The 23,854-nt window shown below is 42.9% G+C and overlaps 1 protein-coding gene across 5 annotated transcripts in view; it reads left to right on the top strand.

Moving 5' to 3' along the window:
- LOC146571952 (glutamate receptor 2-like) overlaps window positions 1–23,854 on the top strand; it is a 115,534-nt gene that overhangs the window by 40,886 nt on the left and 50,794 nt on the right. For all 5 annotated transcript variants that reach the window (XR_014892628.1, XM_085275968.1, XM_085275967.1 and 2 more), the window contains exons 12-16: window positions 2,412–2,554; window positions 5,434–5,649; window positions 6,223–6,377; window positions 7,632–7,830; window positions 18,068–18,315. Coding sequence is in view for 4 of the 5 variants with exons in the window: in XM_085275968.1 (XP_085132094.1) it covers window positions 2,412–2,554; window positions 5,434–5,649; window positions 6,223–6,377; window positions 7,632–7,830; window positions 18,068–18,315 (961 nt within the window). In the remaining variant the exon portion in view is untranslated. The remainder of the gene's footprint in view (window positions 1–2,411; window positions 2,555–5,433; window positions 5,650–6,222; window positions 6,378–7,631; window positions 7,831–18,067; window positions 18,316–23,854) is intronic.

The raw sequence follows: 23,854 nt of genomic DNA, 5'->3' as shown, positions 1-23,854 counted from the left end.
CAAGGACCCCAAGAAGGGACCGGTCCCCTCCAACTACCGACCAATAACCTGCCTCAGTACTACATGGAAGCTCCTGTCAGGCATCATATCGGCTAAGATGAACAGGCACATGGGTCAATACATGAGTGGGACACAGAAAGGAATTGGCAAGAATACCAGAGGCGCAAAACACCAGCTACTGGTAGACAGAACAGTCAGCCGAGACTGCAAGACCAGACTGACCAACCTGTGCACTCCCTGGATTGATTACAAGAAGGCCTATGACTCGATGCCCCACAGCTGGATACTGGATGCCTAGAATTGTACAAGATCAATGGGACCCTAAGAGCCTTCATCAGGAACTCAATGGGGATGTGGCGTACAACACTAGAGGCCAACTCCAAGCCCATAGCACAAGTCACCATCAAGTGCGGGATCTACCAAGGAGATGCTCTGTCCCCACTGCTGTTCTGCATAGGCCTGAACCCCCTCAGTGAGATCATTAACAAGACTGGCTACGGATACCGACTACGGAACGGAGCAGTTGTCAGCCACCTCCTGTACATGGATGACATCAAGCTGTATGCCAAGAGTGAACGAGACATCGATTCACTGATCCACACTACCAGGCTATACAGCAATGACATTGGAATGTCGTTCGGACTGGAGAAGTGTAGTCGGATGGTAACAAAGAGAGGGAAGGTAGTCAGAACTGAGGGGATTGAACTACCAGAAGGCAACATTGCAGACATAGAGGACAGTTACAAGTACCTGGGGATCCCGCAGGCAAATGGGAACCATGAAGAGGCCGCTAGAAAGGCTGCAACCACCAAGTACCTGCAGAGGGTCAGGCAAGTCCTGAGGAGTCAGCTGAATGGTAAGAACAAGATCCGGGCCATCAACACGTACGCCCTGCCCGTGATCAGGTACCCTGCTGGGGTAATAGGCTGGCCAAAGGAGGAGATAGAAGCCACTGACATAAAGACAAGAAAGCTCCTTACCATGCATGGAGGGTTTCACCCCAAGTCCAGCACCCTGAGGCTGTATGCTAAGCGGAAGGAAGGGGGCCAGGGACTGGTGAGTGTCAGCACCACAGTCCAGGATGAGACAACGAACATCCAAGAATACATTGGGAAGATGGCCCCAACTGACCGAGTGCTCAGTGAATACCTCAGGCAGCAGAAACCCAAGAAAGAGGAGGGAGACGAGGAACCATCATGGAAGGACAGGCCCCTGCACGGTATGTACCACCGGCAGATAGAGGAGGTGGCTGATATCCAGAAATCCTACCAGTGGCTGGACAAAGCTGGACTGAAAGACAGCACAGAGGCACTAATCATGGCAGCACAAGAACAAGCTCTGAGTACAAGATCCATAGAGGCTGGGGTCTATCACACCAGGCAAGACCCCAGGTGCAGGCTGTGTAAAGATGCCCCAGAGACAATCCAGCACATAACAGCAGGGTGCAAGATGCTAGCAGGCAAGGCATACATGGAACGCCATAACCAAGTGGCCGGCATAGTGTACAGGAACATCTGTGCCGAGTATAACCTGGAAGTCCCGAGGTCAAAATGGGAGATGCCCCCAAGGGTGGTGGAGAATGACCGAGCTAAGATCCTGTGGGACTTCCAGATACAGACGGACAAAATGGTGGTGGCTAACCAACCGGACATAGTGGTGGTAGACAAACAGAAGAAGACGGTCGTAGTGATCGATGTAGCGGTTCCGAATGACAGCAATATCAGGAAGAAGGAACACGAGAAGCTGGAGAAATACCAAGGGCTCAGAGAAGAGCTCGAGAGGATGTGGAGGGTGAAGGTAATGGTGGTCCCCGTGGTAATCGGAGCACTAGGTGCGGTGACTCCCAAGCTAGGCGAGTGGCTCCAGCAGATCCCGGGAATAACATCGGAGATCTCTGTCCAGAAGAGCGCAGTCCTGGGAACAGCTAAGATACTGCGTAGGACCCTCAAGCTCCCAGGCCTCTGGTAGAGGACCCGAGCTTGAAGGATAAACCGCCCGCAGGGGCGTGCTGGGTGGTTTTTTTTTTTTGTTTATATATATTAAAATGCTATATAAATAAAGTTGGATTGGATTTATAGATTACATACAAATGCTACTGCCACCATTTAAAGTAGCACCATGTGAGTGGCAACCAGTGTGTATAGCATTCTGCATATAAAACCTTTCATTATTCATTCCTCTACTTGAAGTATTAATGAAAATAATTTGTTGTTTGAAGTATGTGCCATGAAGATAGCTCAATGATACCACAATAGCATATGTTTTTCCTTACTTTTAAAACTTTTTCAAGACACATAAGGTGCCGTTAATTTAGAGTAAATTTGATATTAAGATATGTGATATTCAATTACACACTACTCTTGTATCTCATATAAGCGACTTTGTTGTTTGGCTGTTTGTACTGATGCAAGGTTACTGTGTCGACCTGGCTGCGGAGATTGCAAAGCACTGTGGGATACGCTACCAGCTGAGGATTGTGGGAGATGGCAAATATGGAGCAAGAGATGCTGAAACCAAAATCTGGAATGGTATGGTTGGAGAGCTGGTATATGGGGTAAGACTTTACACAGGCACAATAAACAGCAGAATGTTTTATTTAACTTGAGCATGAGACAAATTAAATATTGGTGGTAGTGCAAAACAAAAATGGTGTGTGAAAACCATGTTCAAAGCAAAGTTTATAAATATTACTTAAGACATGGAATAGAAATTGTTAAGTACTAGATTTTATCTCTGCTGAGCCTCTCTCTTAGAATTGCATGAGCACATTTAACCAAATGCCTGGAAATTTGTGGACATCAACCAACTGCAGCTGCACGTCCTGCAGTGTGAATGACACTTTAAACTTGAAATTTTCTTTACTTTTAATTAGATTAAATTGGTATTAATAGTAATTAATAACATTCATTAAAGATCTGAGTAACTGACCAAACACTCCGATCATTTAAGTTAGAGGAGGCAGTCTGAAAAATCTGGAAAATTAAGCTTTATGTAGCACCAGTTCAGAAAATTCCCTCATATAAGATTAGCTGATTGTTGGGGTTTCATCTCTAACACTGTGTAATAACTTTAGTAATTTAGTGAGTTACAACGTATTTTTCAACAAATTCATTACATGAGATTCTTGGATGAGACTCAAATAACCATTTAATACCATCCAATCCCCCATTTTATAGATAAAATGGAGAGGATGGGGTGGATTCCAGCTTCATCGCCCAGATTTATTGTTTTGTTCCTGTTCACACTATATTCTTATCTTTTGTAACAAGAACCCAGACCAACAGACAGTTCCCTACTCTCCCCTCCATTCAAAATAGGCTATTGGGTCATGAAGTTGTCCCGAATTCTTTGATGTTGGGTTGAGAACAAACAACCAATACTCAGAGCAGGTCTAGTCAATCCACAATTATTTATTTAGCTTGCATGCAAGGGAGATGTACACAATACCACCTTCCGTGTAGTTCTCAAAGAGGAAGCACTTTGATACACAGTTTTATATGTCAGGGTTCACGCCCCTTCGTGCATAAGCAGATAACATAACATGCATCAGTTACAGTTAGTGACAGCTAGACACGATTCCTTTTTTGGTGATCTTCTACAATTACTCAGAAATCTATCTTAACTGCCTTTCACCCCCACCTGTTTCCTGTTGTTCTCGTTATGAGTCTTATAATAGTAAATGACACATCCTGAGTCCATCCTGTTCTGACTGTCGCTGTGCAAGCACGTATGCAATTACAATCAAAGCACTTCTGGTAATACCCTATGATCTAGCACATTTTATTAGCGGCTGGGTTAATATGGCCTTTGCTGAAATACTGCTTCATGATATATTTTCAACAATTCCCCCTTTTGACCTTCGAAAGAAGGTCACCATACTTCTGATGCTGCTACTCCCCTAGGCACCCCTATTGCATCCATATATGTTAAAAACCCCACAAATAAGTCAAACAAGTAAGTGTACGTCCAGAACAGCACCTTGCATCTACACTGGGCTGTGAGCTGCCTTGCCCTGTTTCCTGAGACCCTTACCCCCTTTTTACCCAGCATAATAGTACAAACCCGCTCTTGCCCACGGGCCAATTTATGTCATGTTTACCCCTGGAGGCATTCCCTTGGGCTGGATACACCACCGTACACCAGTCCGCTGGGATCTCTCCTACGTCATACTTCTGACTTCCCTTGCTGCTCACTGTAAAATCAAAACAGGTATAGTTAGCGTTTCTTCGGGTAAAAGGTCCCGGAGTAGTTTTATTATCAATTGGTGGAATTGCACTTCTGGTTATTATAAGCACACAACCAAATCCCCGCGTGTCATTTGAATAGACAGGGCCAGGTTCGGTGAACAGGTGTGGGCGGGTGGCTACGCACGCCACACAGTCTGACACCTTTTGTTCCTTTATATTTTGAATTAGCCAATCTAACCCCAGGTTGATATTTCTATACCCAGTATCTGTCAGTTCTCTTAGTTGTCGCGCTTTCCCTCTCTGGACAGTCTGTCCCCCTTTAACGGCTGGACCAAATGTGGGATGACCACTGTGTTCGGGCAATTAACATAACATAAAAATCACACAAACTATTAGTAAAGCTAATACTCTCAGACCTCCCATTACTTTTCAGCTTCCACCTTTGTGCTCAAACTAGAAACTCTGTCTAAAGGGCTTTTGACCTTCTTTACATTTAAACAACTAATCTTCTGGGACGGGCAATTCTCTGTGCTCTTCTCCTCTTCTTACTTTAACCTCATGGGTGGACCACCATGAGGTCTTTTTCCACAGACCGGGGGATTATTCTGCCCCCTTTTTGAGGTCTGGGTGTTTCTCTGACTCAGCCAAGTCAGGGCTTCTGGCTTTCTTAGTCTGGTCCTTCTGGATTTCCGCCAACCCCTTCGTGGTTATTGCTGTGGTTCTGGAATCCTCTCGAGGTGACCAGTAGGAGCCCAAACGGCATGACCCTTGACCTCAATCACTGACTGGGCCATCTGCTATGCCTGGAATGATGTGTGCTTCTCGCTGGTTCTCTAGGAAAAAATCTGGAGCTCTAGGAACTTATGGTCCATTATAATCTTAAATTTTACCTGTACTTGAATTGTTAATCACACAAATCACCATTAAGTCATAGGAAAAAAAATCATAGAAACTATTGTTTCAGGCATGTGGCCCCTGGTGCATGCCTCTAAAGTCTTCTTTGTGCATGTTCCAGTATTCTACAGGTACTTTCTCCTTCAGTCCAGAGATATGGATGTAAAGTTAGGTGAACGTCCTTACAGTGTGTAGAATTAAACACTATATGATTGTATAGTTAAATGTGGCTTGTAGGCTAGAATCACTTATGTGATCACAACGACTGCCAAAGCGCTGTAGTAGCAGCAGCTCTTCCAAGTCCATGAAGCAATCACATTGTCCCTGTCACTGTGTCTCTACTTTCCAACAGAAAGCAGATATAGCTATTGCTCCCCTGACAATCACTCTTGTCCGTGAAGAGGTGATAGATTTCTCCAAACCCTTCATGTCTTTGGGAATCTCCATCATGATTAAAAAGCCGCAAAAATCCAAACCAGGTGTTTTCTCCTTTCTGGACCCACTGGCCTATGAAATCTGGATGTGCATTGTCTTTGCCTACATAGGAGTTAGTGTTGTTCTCTTTCTGGTAAGTAAGCCTGCTATTATGAATTTGCATGCTTTGTTGAAATCCTCTTTTAGGTGCTATCCTGTTTTCACAAGTATCAGTGCCTAATATGGTTATGTTAAAAGAAGGCATAAATACTATGTTTGAAATAAGTGACATAATACCTACTGACACTTATTGAGACTAATGTATTATGTCTCAAAAAGTGTAGTTCAAGTTTGAAGCCCAACCTTCCTTGCCTCAACTTTAGGGTTAATTTAATAGAAAACTAGAAACTTGCTTCGATTCAGAAAGATTTTATATTTATGATCAATTGATTACATGTAATCTGATTTAACAACGAGGAGGTACACTACAGAGGAGCAGTTTAGTTAAAAATGTGTCATTTCTTAAAGAGCAATTGTGTCTTTTTATGGCAGTATAGTTAGACAGAAGCTCCTCTTCACAGCCTAGGCACCTACTTTGTGGCTGGGCTCTTTGAAACAGTGGAAAAAATGAAATGCCTTGTTTTTTGCAAACTTTTAGAAAACCCTGTTATAACAATCTATGTAATTTGTGTATTTCTGTTGACATTCTAATGCTTTGCTGCTGTAGGTATCCAGGTTCAGCCCTTATGAATGGACGCTTGAGGAGCCAGAAGATGGAGCCTTGCCATTAACCACTGAATCCACCAATGAGTTTGGGATCTTTAATTCTCTTTGGTTTTCTTTGGGTGCTTTCATGCGGCAGGGTTGTGACATCTCACCAAGGTTGGTATGCCCTTGACATTTCATAGTCATATACGGTATTAGCTCCCGATGTTGTAATCAGTATATTATATTAATATACATTCACTGCCTCGTTAATCAGGAACTGAATATTAATACTAATTAAGGGCTGTAAAACAGGCACAGTTCTTATCATAGACTGAATGAGATAAAAGTGCATTAGAAACTCTGTTCATGCTACAATTGTTCTGTTCTACTTCAACCCTAATATTTTTACACTGACTTGGTATAGCATCATGTTTGTAATGTTAACTATGGCCATGAAGAGATGTATGTGGTCATTGTTAAACTGTCCAGTTTGGGTGAGGCTGTTGCCACTATGGCATTGCTGCTGTAGCTAGCTGTGTTGGGCAAGTCACTGTAGTCTGTCAGCTGAAAATATTTTCTTTATCCACAATGACCAGTCAAAAGTTTGGACACACCTTCTCATTTAATGTTGTTTCTCTGCTCCATATATTTTGCTCCATTAAATATATGGAGCAAAATATATGGAATTATGTAGCAGTATTTTGGATTCCTGAAAGTAGCCACACTTTGCTTTGTTCACAGTGCTGAAAACTTTTGGCCTTTTCTCAATGAGCTTCATGATGTAGCCACCTGAAATGGTTTCACCTCACCGGTGTGCCTGTCAGGGTTCAGTGGTGGAATTCCTTGCCTTCTTAATGGAGTTGAGACCATCAGTTGTGTTGAGCAGATGTCAGGTTGGTACACAGCTGACAGCTCTATTTGACAGCTATTCAAATTCATATTATGGCAAGAACCAATCAGCTAAGTAGAAATGACAGCTAAGAGAATTATCAGTCCATCATTACTTTTAGAACTTTTAGAACCAAGAAGGAGACCTAAAACCCAAAGGAAATGGTTTCGGATGGAATGGACCGCCGAGTAAAGGTAAACAGGCCAACAAGTGCTCAGCATCTCTGGAAACTCCTTCAAGATGCTTGGAAAACCATTTCAAGTGACGACCTCATGAAACTCATCAAGAGAATGCCAACAGTGTGTAAAGCAGTAATCAAAGCAAAGGCTGTTACGAAGAATCTTAAATATGAAACATGGTTTGAGTTATTTCACACTTTTTATTACACAATTCCATGTGTGTTCATTTACAGTTTTGATGCCTTCAGTAAGAATCTACAATGTGTCAAATCATAACAACAAGTGCCTCAAGATGTAATTGAATGAATTTGCCATGAGTCCTAGAACAGTTTAATTTGATTCAAGTGTTTATGTGGGCAGGTCTCTTTCAGGACGTATAGTTGGTGGGGTGTGGTGGTTTTTCACTCTGATCATTATCTCATCATACACTGCTAACCTGGCTGCCTTCCTCACGGTGGAGAGGATGGTGTCTCCCATTGAGAGTGCTGAAGATTTGGCTAAGCAGACGGAGATAGCATATGGAACACTGGACTCTGGATCCACCAAGGAGTTTTTCAGGGTAAGGACTTTTAGTATCAGCTGGACAATAGGAAGAGCCTGCTTCAGCACTTCCACGCACCTAGAGTGTTTATGAAATTTATTGTTTCAAATGGGAATCCTTAGATGACAAAATATGATGATTGTAGTCTCGCAACTTAATCCAAAATTTCCGATAGATCTTTCCTTGGAGTTCAACTGAATCATGTCCTGAAACCTGTCCTCTTTATAAGCTGAAAGATATATTTGTCCCCAAAACAAAATTTTGTCATTTAAAAGAAAACTTGAATTCAAGTCAGCATGGTTTCAGGCCCTTTGTATGTTAATTTTTTGTATGTCACATTCATTTAACTTAGTTTCACATAGTGGTTCAACGGCACACAACTGAGCTAGATGTGGGATGAAGTGAGCAGCTTTAGAGAATCTATCAACGACGGTGAGAATGACACTCTTTCCAGAGGAGCTGGGGAGACCAGTAACAAAATCAAGGGAGATGTGAGACCAAGGCCGGTGAGGTGTTGTGAGCGAGTGGAGCTGACCTAGGGGGTGCTTAGTGGATGGCTTGTTGTGAGCGCAAACGGCACAGGCTGACACATATTCCTTTACGTCCTTTATTAGAAATTTCCATCAGAAATGTCGTCTAAGGAGTTGTATTGTTCTACTCACGGCAGGGTGGCACGAAAATCGTGCAGTGTGAATCCAATGAATGACCGCCCCGTGGGCGGTAGCGGGGACGAAGCGCCGCCCAGGTGGCCCGGTACCTGGGTTGGGGTCCCCTGCGAGGGCCTGGCAGATAGTCTCCTCAATGTCCCAGATGAGAGCACCTAAAACGCAGGCAGGGGGCAGGACAGTGGCGGGAGAGGATGTTTCAGTGTCCAAGGAACACTGACAGAAGAGCGCGTCAGGCTTGACATTCTGTGACCCTGGGCGATAGGAGAGAGTGAAGTCAAAGTGAGTGAAGAATGGAGACCAGTGGGCTTGCCATGAGTTTAATCTTTTGGCCGTTCTGAGGTAAGTTAAATTTTTATGGTCTGTCCATATGAGGAAAGGCTGTTCCGCCCCCTCCAGCCAGTGGCGCCATTCTTCTAAGGCAAGTTTTATAGCCAGGAGCTCCCTGTCGCCAATGTCATAGTTTCTCTCCGTGGGGGTGAGTCGGCATGAGGAGTAGGCGCATGGCTGGAGCTTACCTTGTGGCCCGGACCGCTGGGAGAGAACTGCCCCAACTTCGGTGTCGGACGCATCAACATCCACGATAAACTGCTTTTTTTTTTTGTGTGTGTGTGTCCTGTCTGGCACTGTAGCAATCAGAATTATTGTCTGAAGGCCAAGAAAAATGCCCAACAGATTTACTTTCCCAAGTGGGCCTTTTGCTATACTGGTCATCTTGATTGTCATAGTTTATTTGATCTTTATTAGTTATTTTTATATTTTTATTAGTTATTGTAATCAGGCCAGACTGGACCCGATGACGGGAAAGAAAAACAAGAAGAACAGTTGAGAAGAAAGTTAACAGAAGGAGAGGGAAAGAAAAAGGAGAAAAGAGATAGTGAGAAAAGACTGCTTCATCACCTTTGTCTTTTTTTTCCTCTTTTTCTTTTCCTGGATCACCTGTTGAGAAAGAAAAAAGAAAACAAGCAGAAGGAAACTAGAGCAATAGAATAAACAACATCATGATGATCTATGGCAATATAACAGTAAATACTAAATGTTAAACATTATTGTGTAAGATCGACAGCGCACAGTGCGCTTTAAGGTCGTAGCCAATAAGGGTATAGTTTTTTGTGTATGAGCACCCGTCTGTACACCTGTGAGCATGAATGCGCTTGTTTTTAAAAGGTTCCTACATGTTCCTACATATCTGTTAGAGGGTGTGGGGAGCCACAGCCCCGTCCACCAGGGCATGAAACAGGTATAGAGGAGATCAAAACTCCAGACATCCGGAGGCTCTCAGAACACAAGAGACCAAGGAAGACCAAGAGAGGGGCAGCCGCGCCACTATCCCAGAAAGAGCTGAGGAGAGTCCCAGATGAGGGGTCACTCAGCAGCCGCGGAGCATAAGCAGTGACGTGCCCAGGGAGCGCCGGCAGCCAGCTGCGCCAGAGTGACCGAGGCCGAGGGCACCCCACCCCCGAAGTGGCCCGAGCGAGCCCCAGGCTCCAGGCCCCGATAAGCAGCCACCAAGGAGTGAGCCGGTGTGACGCCCATCCCCGGACACAAAGACCCACCAACGCACCGATGTCTGTGGGCGTCTGCCACTGGCAGGGGAAGTGGTGGTGGGAGATAGGCCTCCATACCTTGGAGGGCCTGAGATCTCCCCAGAGAGGTGGCGTCTGATACCCGACCTGACATATGGACACAGACATACAAGCACATATGTCAGGCACTCACCCAACGTGGAGACAGACATAAAGAGACACTGTACACACAATCACACTCCCCAAGCGTACTCTAAGCCCCAGGTCTAGGTACCCTTGCCGCTGGAGGGGGAAACTGCACCCAGACCCAGGTGGTGTTACCCTTTTCCCTGGGGTGGAGAGATGCAGACCGCCCCGACTCCGCAGCAGCAGGGAGGCCCCACATTCCAGACGCCAGTCGAACGGCCAAATCCTCCTCCTAGCACCCCCGCTCCATCAGGCCGCAGAGAACGGGGGTGTGAGAAGATTCCAGACCTCCGTCTGCCCGCTCATATGTATTGTTGATGCATGTGTGTTCTAAGGTGCATTTAAAACCCAGGAGGACATGGAGCGGCACCCTGCGCCAGGGCTGGGCCCCCATACACCCACCCGCCCACAACCCCGGCAACACACCAACCAGGGCCCCAGCCCGGAGACGGAGTACCCCCACAACCCCACGCCCGTCCCGGACCCACCCCGGGGCAGCCAGGCTACCAGGTCAGTAACCCACGTCCGTCAGCACAGACCCTCCCCTAGCCCCACTGCACGCAGCCACGAGGAAACCGTCACCTAAGAGCCAACAGAGCCCTTAATAGGCCATGACCGCTACCCCAGGTTGAGCCCTCCAAGGTAGATGCTCCTGGGGAACCCCCCGACGCCCTAAGCCTGTCCCTACCCCCACACCAATCACAACAGTGAAGGCGGGACCAAACTATGACCCCCCATCCCCGCTAGGTGATGGAGCTGATCAAAGGAGCCCAGAGCAATTGATCTGATGTGGTGGCAGAGGCTGTATCAAGACTAATGTAATCTAATAGATAATTTCTATATTGGTTAGAATTAAGATTATTTTTATTTTTCCAGTTCATGAGGACTGTTTTCTTGGCTATGCATAGGGCAGTGAAAACCATATGGGCTATATTCTTATCTGTAGTGACATTATCTAAGCTGCCCAACAAACACACTAAAGGGGAAGTTGGAATGTTACATTTCAGACACTTTGATAAGTCTTCACATATCTCGCGCCAAAACCTCTGAACTGGTGGACAGAACCAAAGAGCGTGTATATAATTGTCCGTTGAATTGGTTTGGCAGTGTGAGCAGTTGTTGGTAGACGTAAAGCCCATCTTGAACATCCGATGACCTGTATAGTGCACTCTATGTAATATTTTGTATTGAATTAATTGAAGACTGGGATTTCTAATTAGATGAAAGGTTTTTAAGCAAATCTGAGACCAGAAGTTTAGGTCTAAGTTAACTGATAAATCCGCTTCCCATTTTGCAATAGGAAGTGATATTGATTCATCTGTTTTAGAAAGCATTCTGTATATTTTGGATAGTAATTTGGGGATTTTAAGAGTAAGAAATTGAACCACACTTGGTGGTGTTTGTAGTTCAACTTGACCCGGTTTAAATTTCTTTTTTACTATGGATTTAATTTGTTGATATTCTAAAAATCTTTTCTTGTTGATCCCATATTGTGTAACCAGTCTGTCAAATGGAATAAATTCTGTTCCTTCTAGTATATGTTCTAAATATTTGATTCCTTTACCACTCCAATCTGAAAGGTTTATCATATTATTGTTTTATAATATGTCAGGGTTGTTCCAGATAGATGTACGTTTGCATGGGATTAAAAAGACTCCGTCAATTTTAGAAATTCCCACCATGCTGTCAGAGAAGAGCTGATGTTGACGCTTTTGAAGCATTCATGTCGTTGGATGTTTGAGCTGATAAGCTCTAGATTATTGCAAAGTGCTTGTTCTACATCTAGCCAAGGTTCATCTAAGAGGGTGTGTTTTAGCCATCCTGAGATAAACTGAAGCCTGTTGACTAAGAAGTAGTGCTGAAAGTTAGGTAGTTCTAATCCTCCTTTATCCTTGGTCTTTTGTAGTGTTTTTTTTTTCCAAAGGAATTTGGACATACATGAATCTAGAGATTTGAACCAATCTTGTGGCGGTTTAGTTGGGATCATTGAGAATAAATAATTTATTTTTGGTAAGACCATCATTTTTATAGCGGCAACCCTTCCCATGAGTGATATGGGTAAACATTTCCACCTAGCCAGATCACCTTCTACTGTCTTTAAAAGTGGGATATGGTTTAATTTAGTTAGATCTGCAAGCTTGGGAGAAACATTAATACCTAAATACTTTATATTTCCCGATTGCAGTGGTGTAGAAAAGGAGTTATGGAAGGAGCAATTAATCAGAAGGACTGTAGATTTTGACCAGTTAATTGAGTAATCTGATATTCTTGCAAAAGAGTTTATCAATTCAATCACCCCAGAGATATTGGTTTGTGAGTTTTGGAGAAAGAGTAACACATCATCCGCATAAAGGCTGATTTTATGTTCCACGTTCTTGCATTTTATGCCCTTAATTACTGAATTCTGTCTAATTGCTTCTGCTAGTGGTTCAATAAAAATTGCAAACAGTGAAGGGGAGAGTGGGCATCCCTGCCTGGTGCCCCTCAGGAGACAGAAGCTGGAGGATGTCTGGTCATTTGTTCTGACACAAGCTGTTGGGGAATTATATAATATTTTTAACCAGTTTATGAAAGAGGATCCAAAACCAAATTTGTGTAAAGTTGCGAATAGAAATTTCCAGTTAACTCTGTCAAATGCTTTTTCTGCGTCTAAAGAGAATATTGTAGTTTCTAGGTTTTTACTGTATGAGTAGTCTATCAAATTAAGTAATCTACGTGTATTTGTTGATGAGTGCCTACCTTTTATGAAACCAGTTTGGTCAGGATGAATTAAGAGGGGGTTATTTTCTCCAGTCTCTTTGAGAGAGCTTTGCAGATTATTTTAAGGTCTACATTTATAAGGGATATTGGACGATAGCTTGAGGGATATACAGGGTCTTTGCCTGGTTTTAGCAGAAGATTAATGTTTGCAGAATTCATATTTGATGGAAGTCTGCCCTTTTCTTTGATTTCCAACAACGTTCTGTAAAAAACTGGTGCTAGAAAATGTCCAGAATTCTTTGTAGAATTCTGCAGGAAAGCCGTCTGGACCTGGAGCCTTATTATTGGGCATACTTATCAGGGCTTCCTGGAGTTCACCTGATGTCAGTGGTGAATCCAGTGCCATTGCTTGAGTGTCTAATAATTTTGGAAGAGTTATGTTGTCCAAAAACTGATCAATTTCCTTTTTAGATGGGTTTATTTGTGGTGAATACAATCTTTTATAGAAATCCCTGAAAATGTTGTTTATTTGTATCGGTTCATATATTGTGTTCCCAGATGAATCTTGAACAGCACATATAGTTGTTTTTTCTTTATTTATTTTTAGCTGGTTTGCTAGAAATTGACCGGATTTATTACCATGTTCATAATTTTGTAGGCGTAGTCTTTGTACTAAGAATTTTTTATTTTTTTTTATCAATTATCTCGTTCCAGGATCTCTTTGGTCGTTCACGCTGAAGTCCGTTCCTTTTAATTCCCTGCCGTGGCTTTTCACCTGTTCCTTTTGTTTGAAGTGGCCGAATTTGGCCACAATAGGACGTGTCTCAATTTTGGCCGGGGAAGATGCACTCTGAGCCTTCTTCATGACAAAATCTTGGAAACAGCGGTCGATGTAATCTTGGAGAGCGTCTAAATTCTCCCCGTTGTCCTCCAGGGTGTTAGGGTTAGGACAGATGTTGTTAGTTATATGACAATTTATTAGTATATTTGGTAATACTGAAGCTTAAAGAAACTTTGTTCAATTCTAAACTACCATTCGCTTTAATTTTCCGCCAAAATCTTCTGGGTCTGACGTCAGTTACAGCATGAGTCGCTTACCTTGTACGTCACTTCTGTCAATTACCTCCTCAGTCCGTCACTCCCCACGATAAACTGCTTAGAAGTATCAGGATGGATTAGAATGGGTGCGGATGTAAAAATGTGCTTCAACTTAGCGAAAGCTGAGTGGGCTTCTGGGGGCCAGGTGAAAGGTACCGTAGATGAGGTGAAACAGGTGAGAGGTGCAGCCACTTGGCTGTAGTTCCGAATGAAGTGGCGGTAAAAAGTCCGCGTCCCCAAGGAAGCTTTGAAGCTTTTTCCGTGACTCTGGGACCGGCCATTCCAGCACCGCCTTGACCTTTACTAGGTCGGTCTTCACCTGTCCTCCTGCCAAAATGTAGCCCAAAAAGGAAATAGATGAGGTGTGGAACTCAAAACTGTGGCTTCCTGGAGAGACTCGAAAACAGAGTTGATTAGTGGGAGAGGGTATTTATTTTTTACAGTAACATCGTTCAAACCTCGATAATCGATACACGGCCACAGCGACCCATCCTTCTTTCATACAAAGAAGAAGCCCGCAGCAACTGGGGAGAAAGAAGGTCTAATTATTCCTGCTGCCAGCGAGTTCTGGATGTAGTTCTCCATATATTCTCTCTCAGGACGGGACAGGTTATACAGTCTACTAGAGGGCAACGGGGCTTCCGGAAGTAAGTCAATAGTGCAATCGTATGGTCGGTGAGGCGGTAGAGAGCGAGCCTTGTCTTTATTGAACACTTCCTGTAAATCATGATACTCTGGAGGGAAGGTCTGGTGTTTGTGACAGGGGTGGAGCTCGATCTGCTGTTGCAGTGGGAATGGCTGACCTCAAACAGTTCGCCAAGCAAAACAGGCTCCAGCTGGTGATTTTTTTTACCTGGTCCAATCAATGTGAGCATTATGTCTCTGCAACCAGGGGGTGAGTAAAAATTTTTTTAGTACATCATGGACGAGGGCTTGGAATACTACCAGGGAAGTCGAGAGTTGGATCATGCCAGCCACTAGTGATTCCTGAATGTATTCCTCCATTGCCTCCCTCTCTGGCCTAGGAAGATTGTATAGTGGACTGGAGGGGAGAGCAGCACCAGAGAGGAGGTTAATAGCACAATCATAGGGATGATGTGGTGGCAGAGAAAGAGCCTTTTCCTTACTGAAGACCATTCTGAGGTCATGGTACTCCTCGAGGACCAGAAATAGATCTAAGATGGTTGTGTACAGCACCAGGAGCTGGAAACTGAGAGTAGAGCTGATTGCAAACAGAGAGAGTGACACGTTAAAATCCAGTTAAGTATTTGCTAGCAGTCCAGTCCAGGTGGGAGTTCTGATTTTTCAACCAGGGAAAACCAAAGATAAGGGATGGAAACATGAAGAGAGTTATTGTTTCCCAATGGTTGGCCGATGTGATTAGCTGCACGGGCTTGGTTTTATGAGTGATATAGGCAAAACCTTGAGTGGAGGCCGGAATGGGAGGCTTGAGAGGCACCAAGGGAAACCTTGCTGTCGGGCTAGATCCATGTCTATTAAATTTTTCTCACAACCGGACTCCACGAATGCTTGGAGAGAATGAGAGGTCTGATGGTATTTGAGCTTCACAGGGAGGGAGATGGAGTTTAGCTGCACCTGAAACGCCCACCAGTACCCCCAAATTTCAGGTGCCAATGAAATGCCCTGGCCGATCACAGTACAAACTCCCATGCAGGAAAACGCCTCTCTCTCTCCTACGGAGTGAGCCTGGATTGCCCGATTTGCATGGGCTCAGCAGGCTCCTTTGGTAACGGGAACAGGGTACTGGAGGGCGGACACACAACTCAAAGTACTTTGATGTGATGGTGAATTTATTTACAGGTGCACAGCGGGAGAATATGTGAGGTTTCAACTTATTTGCAAATGTGCGGAGAAAGTCTATGGGAGGTTTCCCACGGGGCAGCAAGTCTGAAATGAGGAAGAGGCAGAGAGAAGAACATGCGAGATGCGCTGCCCAGAGTGGGATGTGACAGTAGAGTCACATCCCACTGTCACATCCCAATGACCCTTTGTTGTCATTGTACATGCAATGAAATTATGGAGGCTCCACAGCATCAGTGCAGGACTAAAATATAAATAGTAAGACAGCAGGCATAAATAACAAATAGGAGAATAATAATAATGGATTGGATTTATATAGTGCTTTTCAAGGCACCCAAAGCGCTTTACAATGCCACTATTCATTCACTCTCACATTCACACACTGGTGGAAGCAGCTGCAGTTGTAGCCACAGCTGCCCTGGGGCAGACTGACAGAAGCGAGGCTGCCATATCGCGCCATCGGCCCCTCTGGCCATCACCAGTAGGCGGTTAGGGTAAAGTGTCTTGCCCAAGGACACAACGACCAGGACAGAGAGCCCGGGGATCGAACCGGCGACCTTCCGGTTACAGATACGCTTCCCAACCCCCTGAGCCACGGTCACCCCAATAAATGTATACAAAGCAAGAGAAAAGCACATATTGGAGAACAAAGTGCTTGGAAGAGGTGCAAAGCACTTGCTCTGAGTTTAGAGTCCACATGTGAGTGTTCTGAGTGATCAGGGTACTCAGATTAGTGAGGTGAGTGGGCAGGGGTGGGTTGGGGGGGGAGTGTTTCTTAAAAGTCCGAATGGCCCAGGGGAATAAACTTTTAGTCTGTCTGTAGGTGTGGGACCCGATTGACCTGAGGTGCTGACCAAACGGGAGAGGGTCAGACAGGTGGTGGGCGGGGTGCAAGGGGTCACCTGTGATGACCTTGTTTTTCTTGAGACAGGAGGAGCTGGCAAAGGCCTCTAAGGGTGGCTGATGTCAGCCAGCTTGACCAGTATTAATTACCCTCTGTGTTGCCTTCCTGTTGTCAGTAGTGGCCCCTGTGTACTAAAGACCCAGCCAGTAGAAGCGCATGCTCTCCACTGAGGAGTGGTAGAAGTCCAGCAGGAGCTTCTGGCCCAGGTTATTCTTCCTCAGGACATGAAGGGCCCCCATCAGGGCCTTGCGAGCCTGTACTGGTGTTTTTAAAAGTTATGTTTGACTTTATGACTTTCTGTGTCGTTTCTGGGATGCTTAGGACTCATATTGCACTGCTGGAAATAGTTTATTTTGATGCATATGCTGTTTTTTTGCAAATTTGCATTATAATATTTATTTTCATTTTTCCTGCAGTATATAAAAATTGGTGTATTTCAAAAATAAAAGTATGAAGACACTTAAAATAAATTTCCTGTGGTGGGAAACTATTTTGTGCAACTTTTTTGTATTTACAGTTTTGAGGGATAAGCCTCTTAAATTTCTCTAACTAGAAATATATGTTAAAAAAACAAAAAACGATTTTCAATTTTTTTGTAGTTTATTGCACTTTTTTTAAATTTATGTAATTACTATGCACGTAATGCATACATATTATTAAAATTTGGGCTATAATAGTTGTATTGATGTATATTGTTAAGGGTTCAAATATTGAGGAGGGATACAGGAGGAAATCCAAATAACAACACTGATCCGGCCGGGTGGAGTCAAACGATGATTTTAATGAACACACGTGTATGCAATTCTTCCATAGCTCTAGGCCACTTTGCTCAATAGATCACGCCGGACAAAGCTTCTGACCATCAATTAACTGACCGAGCTTCAACTCTTTAATAAGCACCAAAATGCAATGTGTATAAAATGATTACAGTTGCTCCTGCAATGAAAGAATATTCCATGATTATGATACCACCTGTAATACAGACTTTAATGTAATGTTAACAGCTTCAATAAATGCTTTAATGCAATGCTGATTAATGCAATGATAAAGATGATGGTTATGAACAGTAGCAGTAAAATAATTTCCCTGATCCCCACAGAACCTACAGTATTACTAGGTTTTAACAGTTTTACAATTTAGGCTTAACAACATTGCCCAGTGGAGCATTATGGAGCTAGTTTTAGAATATTGTCTTGTGGGATGATGCATCAACTCATTCAGGCTACAGTCATACTCTCTTTACCTTCAAAAGTGCTTTAGGTAAACGCCTTCTTTACATACATTACAGGTTATCTAAAGGTAAGTTATAAAAATTAAGTTATCGCATAATATCTGTGTCTGTTTCTCTTTTTTAGCGTTCTAAAATCGCCTTGTTTGACAAGATGTGGCAGTACATGAAAATTGCAGAACCTTCAGTTTTTGTCAAGAAAACATCAGAGGGTGTCCAGCGTGTCAGGAAATCCAAGGGAAAGTACGCTTACCTGCTGGAGTCCACCATGAATGAGTACATCGAGCAGAGGAAACCCTGTGACACAATGAAAGTTGGAGGAAACCTGGACTCAAAAGGCTATGGCATCGCCACACCAAAAGGATCCCCATTAAGGTGGGTGGATCAGTATAACAATGCTGGCCAACCTGCACTGCCATGTACCATTCACACTACTAACCTGCTGCCTAGCATACCATCCCTCTCCTAATTCCTACATTTCTTCTCTCTGTATATGTAGATGAAAGAGAAAATCATGCTAAACTACTTTGAGCTTTAAAGAGATCCAGATTTTTCCTAAACTCAGTAACTTGAAGTCACAGTAATAACCCTGGCTGACAAACTGCTTGTTATCAGGTGGTAATTAGCCAGTGTTCAAGCTGTCCCTGTGCCTATACACATAACTCACTATGGAGAGCAGATAGATTCATCCCAAGGCTTACTGCCAGCTGGGTGTCGCAGTATGCGAGTGTGATGAATGGGACACGGCGGTTAACTCGTTGTTATAATAATCCACCTACCCTGATGACACCATCTCAGTGGTTTGTATTTATTACCATGGTTACCACCTCTGACCAATGGCTAGCGGTGGTTTCCATGACAAATGGGGGATAGGGAGTTTGATTTGCTTCCAGGTCTTAAAGAACCCCTTCAGATAGGCTCCTTTTATCTTGAAAATAAATGTGATGACATTTATAGTGTAAAACATTCTAAACAAACCTGTGAATGTCAAATTAAAGTGTCTTCATATTCTGTTTGATTTTTTTTTTTTAAGTGTTAGTTATTATTTTTGGCTGCAGGCTTTTCTCCATTGATAACTTGGCTCTTTAAGACCTGGATCAAGGGATTTTTGCAAAGTTTATGACCTAATGCTGCATTCCATTTGAAGTTGGAATTTGCAATTTGCATGTGTGTGTTTGCGTCTGTCTGAGTGTGTACACGTGTGTGTGTGTGTGTGTGTGTGTGTGTGTGTGTGTGTGTGTGTGTGTGTGTGTGTGTGTGTGTGTGTGTGTGTGTCTGTTGGGAGGAGGGAGGGCACTATATGTCACCATAAAATGTTTAAATTACATACGGACAGTTATACATAAATTAGCTTCCCCCTACATTCCCTCAGAGCTGTCTCTTATTTTTTTAATATGTGAAAGTAGTAGTAGTTTTATATTTTTCTTTTATCTCATGCAATTGCGCAAGAATTTACATACATGTTTACACATGCAGATTAATAGCCTTTTTTTTTTTAATTGCTACAGAAAATACAACAAATTTACATTCATAAATAAACAACATTTAGCACTTTATATAGACCTATCTAAAGTGGCCCTTAAGAAATAGCTTAAATAAGAAGAATGGTATATAGCTCAACAATATTTGTGTCATATATATGAGAAAAAATATGTACACCTCAGAATCAACAAAGCAAAATCAGAACGGAACACTTTAATAAATGTAGCAAAAAAAAAAATCAGATGGTATTAAGTGGATTAGCAACAGTGTTGGGGAGTAACGGAATACATGTACCGCCGTTACGTATTTAAAATACAAAATATGAGTAACTGTATTGCGTTACAGTTACCGTTTTAAAAGGTGGTATTCAGAATACAGTTACTTTGTTGAAATGAATGGATTACATGGCTGTATTTTCCTGTTTCATTAGGCTATGAACTCTATATTTTTGGTGTCCACGCCGGTGGAAACCCAAACAAAACACGCATTAAGAGGCTCTCATGTCTGTGTCTCAATCTCACGGCCGATGTCACCTCTACTTGTAGCCCACATAATGACGTGAAGAAATATTTTAAAAAATTATTCACAAAAATGATTTAATATGAAGGCAATAGGCAGAGTGTTACAGGCATAGCCCTAAAGAATCTAGCCTCATGGGCAGTGTAGTCCGTGCTGCAGGGAGAATGGACTGCCATACCCGTTATGTGTCTGTGAACGAGGAAGGGAGAAAAAGAGTTGAAAAGTAAGAGATGTCACGGACCAAAAACGGGAGATGGAAGCATGTAAATATTTTTATATATATATGTAAGATGTATTATATTTTATAGGCAATAATTCACCCTGTTTGTTTACTAAACATAGTTTAGTTTAACTTACTGACAATGAAACTCTTACAAACACATATGCGGTAAGGCCAGCCATAAAAATACACCTGTCCACAACTGTCAAATTATTGTGATATCACAATTGCAGGGTGATCTACTAACAATGCACTGTATTGTACAGGGTGGGCCATTTATATGGATACACCGTAATAACATGGGAGTGGTTGGTGATGTTAAAGTCCTGTTTGTGGCACATTAGTATATGTGAGGGGGCAAACTCCTCAAGATGGGTGGTGACCATGGTGGCCATTTAGAAGTCGGCCATCTTGGATACAACTTTTGTTTTTTCAATAGGAACAGGGCCATGTGACACATCAAACTTATTGGTAATGTCACAAGAAAAACAATGGTGTGCGTGGTTTCAACGTAACTTTATTCTTTCATGAGTTATTTACAAGTTTCTGACCACTTATAAAATGTGTTCAATGTGCTGCCCATTGTGTTGGATTGTCAATGCAACCCTCTTCTCCCACTCTTCACACACTGATAGCAACACCGCAGGAGAAATGCCAGCACAGGCACCCAATATCCGTAGTTTCAGGTGCTGCACATCTCGTATCTTCACACCATAGACAATTGCCTTCAGATGACCCCAAAGCTAAAAGTCTAAGGGGGTCAGATCGGGAGACCTTGGAGGCTTTTCAACTGGCCCATGACGACCAATCCACTTTCCAGGAAACTGTTCATCTAGGAATGCTTGGACCTGGCACCCATAATGTGTTGGTGCACCATCTTGCTGGAAAAACTCAGGGAACGAGCAGCTTCAGTGCATAAAGAGGGAAGCACATCATCATGTAGCAATTTCAAATATCCAGTGGCCTTGAGGTTTCCATTGATGAAGAATGGACCCACTATCGTTGTACCCCATATACCACACCAAACCATCACTTTTGTTGTTCCAACAGTCTTGGAGGGATCCATCCAATGTGGGTTAGTGTCAGACCAATAGCGGTGGTTTTGTTTGTTAACTTCACCATTCACATAAAAGTTTGCCTCATCACTGAACAAAATCTTCTGCGTGATCTGAGGGTCCTGTTCCAATTTTTGTTTTGCCCATTCTGCAAATTCTGTGTGCCGATCTGGGTCATCCTCGCTGAGATGCTGCAGTAGCTGGAGTTTGTAAGGGTGCCATTTGTGAGTAGCCAATATCCGCCGAAGGGATGTTCGACTAATGCCACTCTCCAGTGACATGCGGCGAGTGCTACGCTGTGGGCTCTTGCTGAATGAAGCTGGGACAGCCACTGATGTTTCTTCATTAGTGACAGTTTTCTTGCGTCCACATTTTGGCAAATCCAACACTGAACCAGTTTCACGAAACTTAGCAAGCAGTTTGCTAACTGTAGCATGGGAGATGGGTGGTCTCGTAGGGTGTCTTGCATTGAAATCTGCTGCAATGACTGCGTTCACCAGATATCAACACAATTTCGATCCGCTCCTCACGTGTTAACCTCTTCGACATGTCAATGGCTGTGAACAAAGAGAAACTTGTAAATAACTCATGAAAGAATAAAGTTACGTTGAAACCAAGCACACCATTGTTTTTCTTGTGGCATTACCAATAAGTGAACTGAAACAAACATTTATTTTTAGGTCCATTCTGCTGCTGATACATACTTTAGGTTTCTGAATATTAAACTTGTTTCTGCCTTTCATAGTGTGTAACCTGAAGGCCCTGAGTACTTTCTCCCACACTGAAAACACTGGAATGATAAAATGATTTAAACATTACCTAATAAGACTGATTCAGGACAGACAATTCGTTATTTTAAACTTTTCTAGCAGTCCTTCAAAAACAGGGAACAGTCTGTCTATTCTCTCCATCTGTCAGCTGCTGCTGGCTCTTCCTCCTCCTCTTCCTCACACACTGCTGAGTTTGTCCTGGTGGATCATCAGGGGTGCAAAGCCTCACAGATGATGTGCAGCAGTGGGTCCTTCAGTCTGTCCTCACTCCGGACACTTGCAGTTGTCACACATGGAAATCAAATGTGTGATAAGCTGCAGGATTCAAACACAAGTGTGACTTATAAATGAATGTTCATACTTTTATTACACAATCAGAGAGAAAGAAAAAGAGAGAGTGCAGGACAGACAGACAGGTGACAGTCTCAGGTGTATACACTGCTACAAAACAGCACAAGAGAAGGAGGATTTAGTGTTTGTGTCATTACGAGTGCTCAACAAGAAGAGTTCCCAGATGGTACAGTGATGGTCCTGTGATTAAAGCATCTTTCTTTCAGCTTAACGAGTGAACCGTCAGCTCGTTCAAAAACACGTTAAAGTCCGTTTGGCTCGACACCACCGAACAGAGGCAGCAATATAACATAGCTAACATTAACAGTGCAGTGAATCCTGCTTGTGCCGTGATGTTCAGGACTGCAAACCGAGCAGCATTCATTGACTTTCATCTTGTTGTATTTGTGGATATATGACTGACTTTAATTATCCATAAAATCATCACATTCTCTGTAAGATTAAGGTCAGCTATAGTACTAACATTGCTAATGTTTGCAACTTTGCCGACATGTGGCTAACAGTAATGTTTTAATGTTCTTCATTATTAAACATTTGCACATAAATAAGTGACATAATATTCAGTACTTACTTTTGAAAGTTTACTTTTTCGGCCGCTCTGCTTAACCCATCTGCCGCTTTTTTCAGCAAAATTATCCACACCCACCGCCGCACTATGAATTCTGCGATATATGGGACCACAAAGTCCACAGCGGACCAAACTTCATATTTGGGGAAAACGACGGCGTATTTGGAGACCGCATTTGGAGTACACTTCGGATTGGGACAGCCATGGTCACGTCGCTGTGACATAATAGGTCTCAAAATGCGTACTCCGAAGCGTACTGTAGTCAGCAAGTTTAGAAAATCCTCTTAAAATGTGAGATTCAGAGATTCAGTATAAAACTACTGTAATTCTTAAACTGTTCATGCAGTATTTTTGTTAACCTCCTTAAATCTTGTTTCATTTAAAAATCTGGTGGTGTATAGGGGCAAAATTGCAAACATTGGGTCCTTATCAAAATTATCTTTCCGGTTTCTAGGCTGTTACACCATTGTTGGCCTCGTATTCATATGACACCCAATGGCATTTTAATCCATAGCCTCATTTCCACAAAGAAAAAAGTTAACTATGTGAAATGTAAGTAAAAGCAATGCAGGGAGTAGTGATGGTAAATTTGATTGTTTTTACTGAATCGAGTTTGAATGAGTCACTCACAAAAATGAATCTGATTTTTTGAGTCATTTGAGTCACTGAGTCAGTTGCCCAGAGAGTGCAAAAAAATTACATTTTCACTCAAACTTAATGTGTTTCTCTTTTCATGTATATCCTACTGCTAAGATGATTGAAAAAGAATAACAACTATTTTTATAGAGCAAAAAAGAGCAAAAAAAATTACGATTTCTAAAGGGAAAATTTATTTTATTTATTTTTATTGTATTTTATTAGTTTTTTCCTCAAATGTCAAATATATTTTTTCTCATCTAAATGTCCACTGAGCTGTGAGCCAGGGGGCGGTAATGTGCCTTAACAGTGG

The sequence above is a fragment of the Mchenga conophoros genome, linkage group LG6, assembly GCF_057382185.1.
Source record: "Mchenga conophoros isolate Kocher_MC1m ecotype Shallow Benthic linkage group LG6, M_conophoros_male_GT1.1, whole genome shotgun sequence".
NCBI lineage: Eukaryota > Metazoa > Chordata > Actinopteri > Cichliformes > Cichlidae > Mchenga > Mchenga conophoros.
The sequence above is the reverse complement of the archived record's forward strand: the minus strand, read 5'-3'. Positions and strand labels throughout refer to the sequence as shown.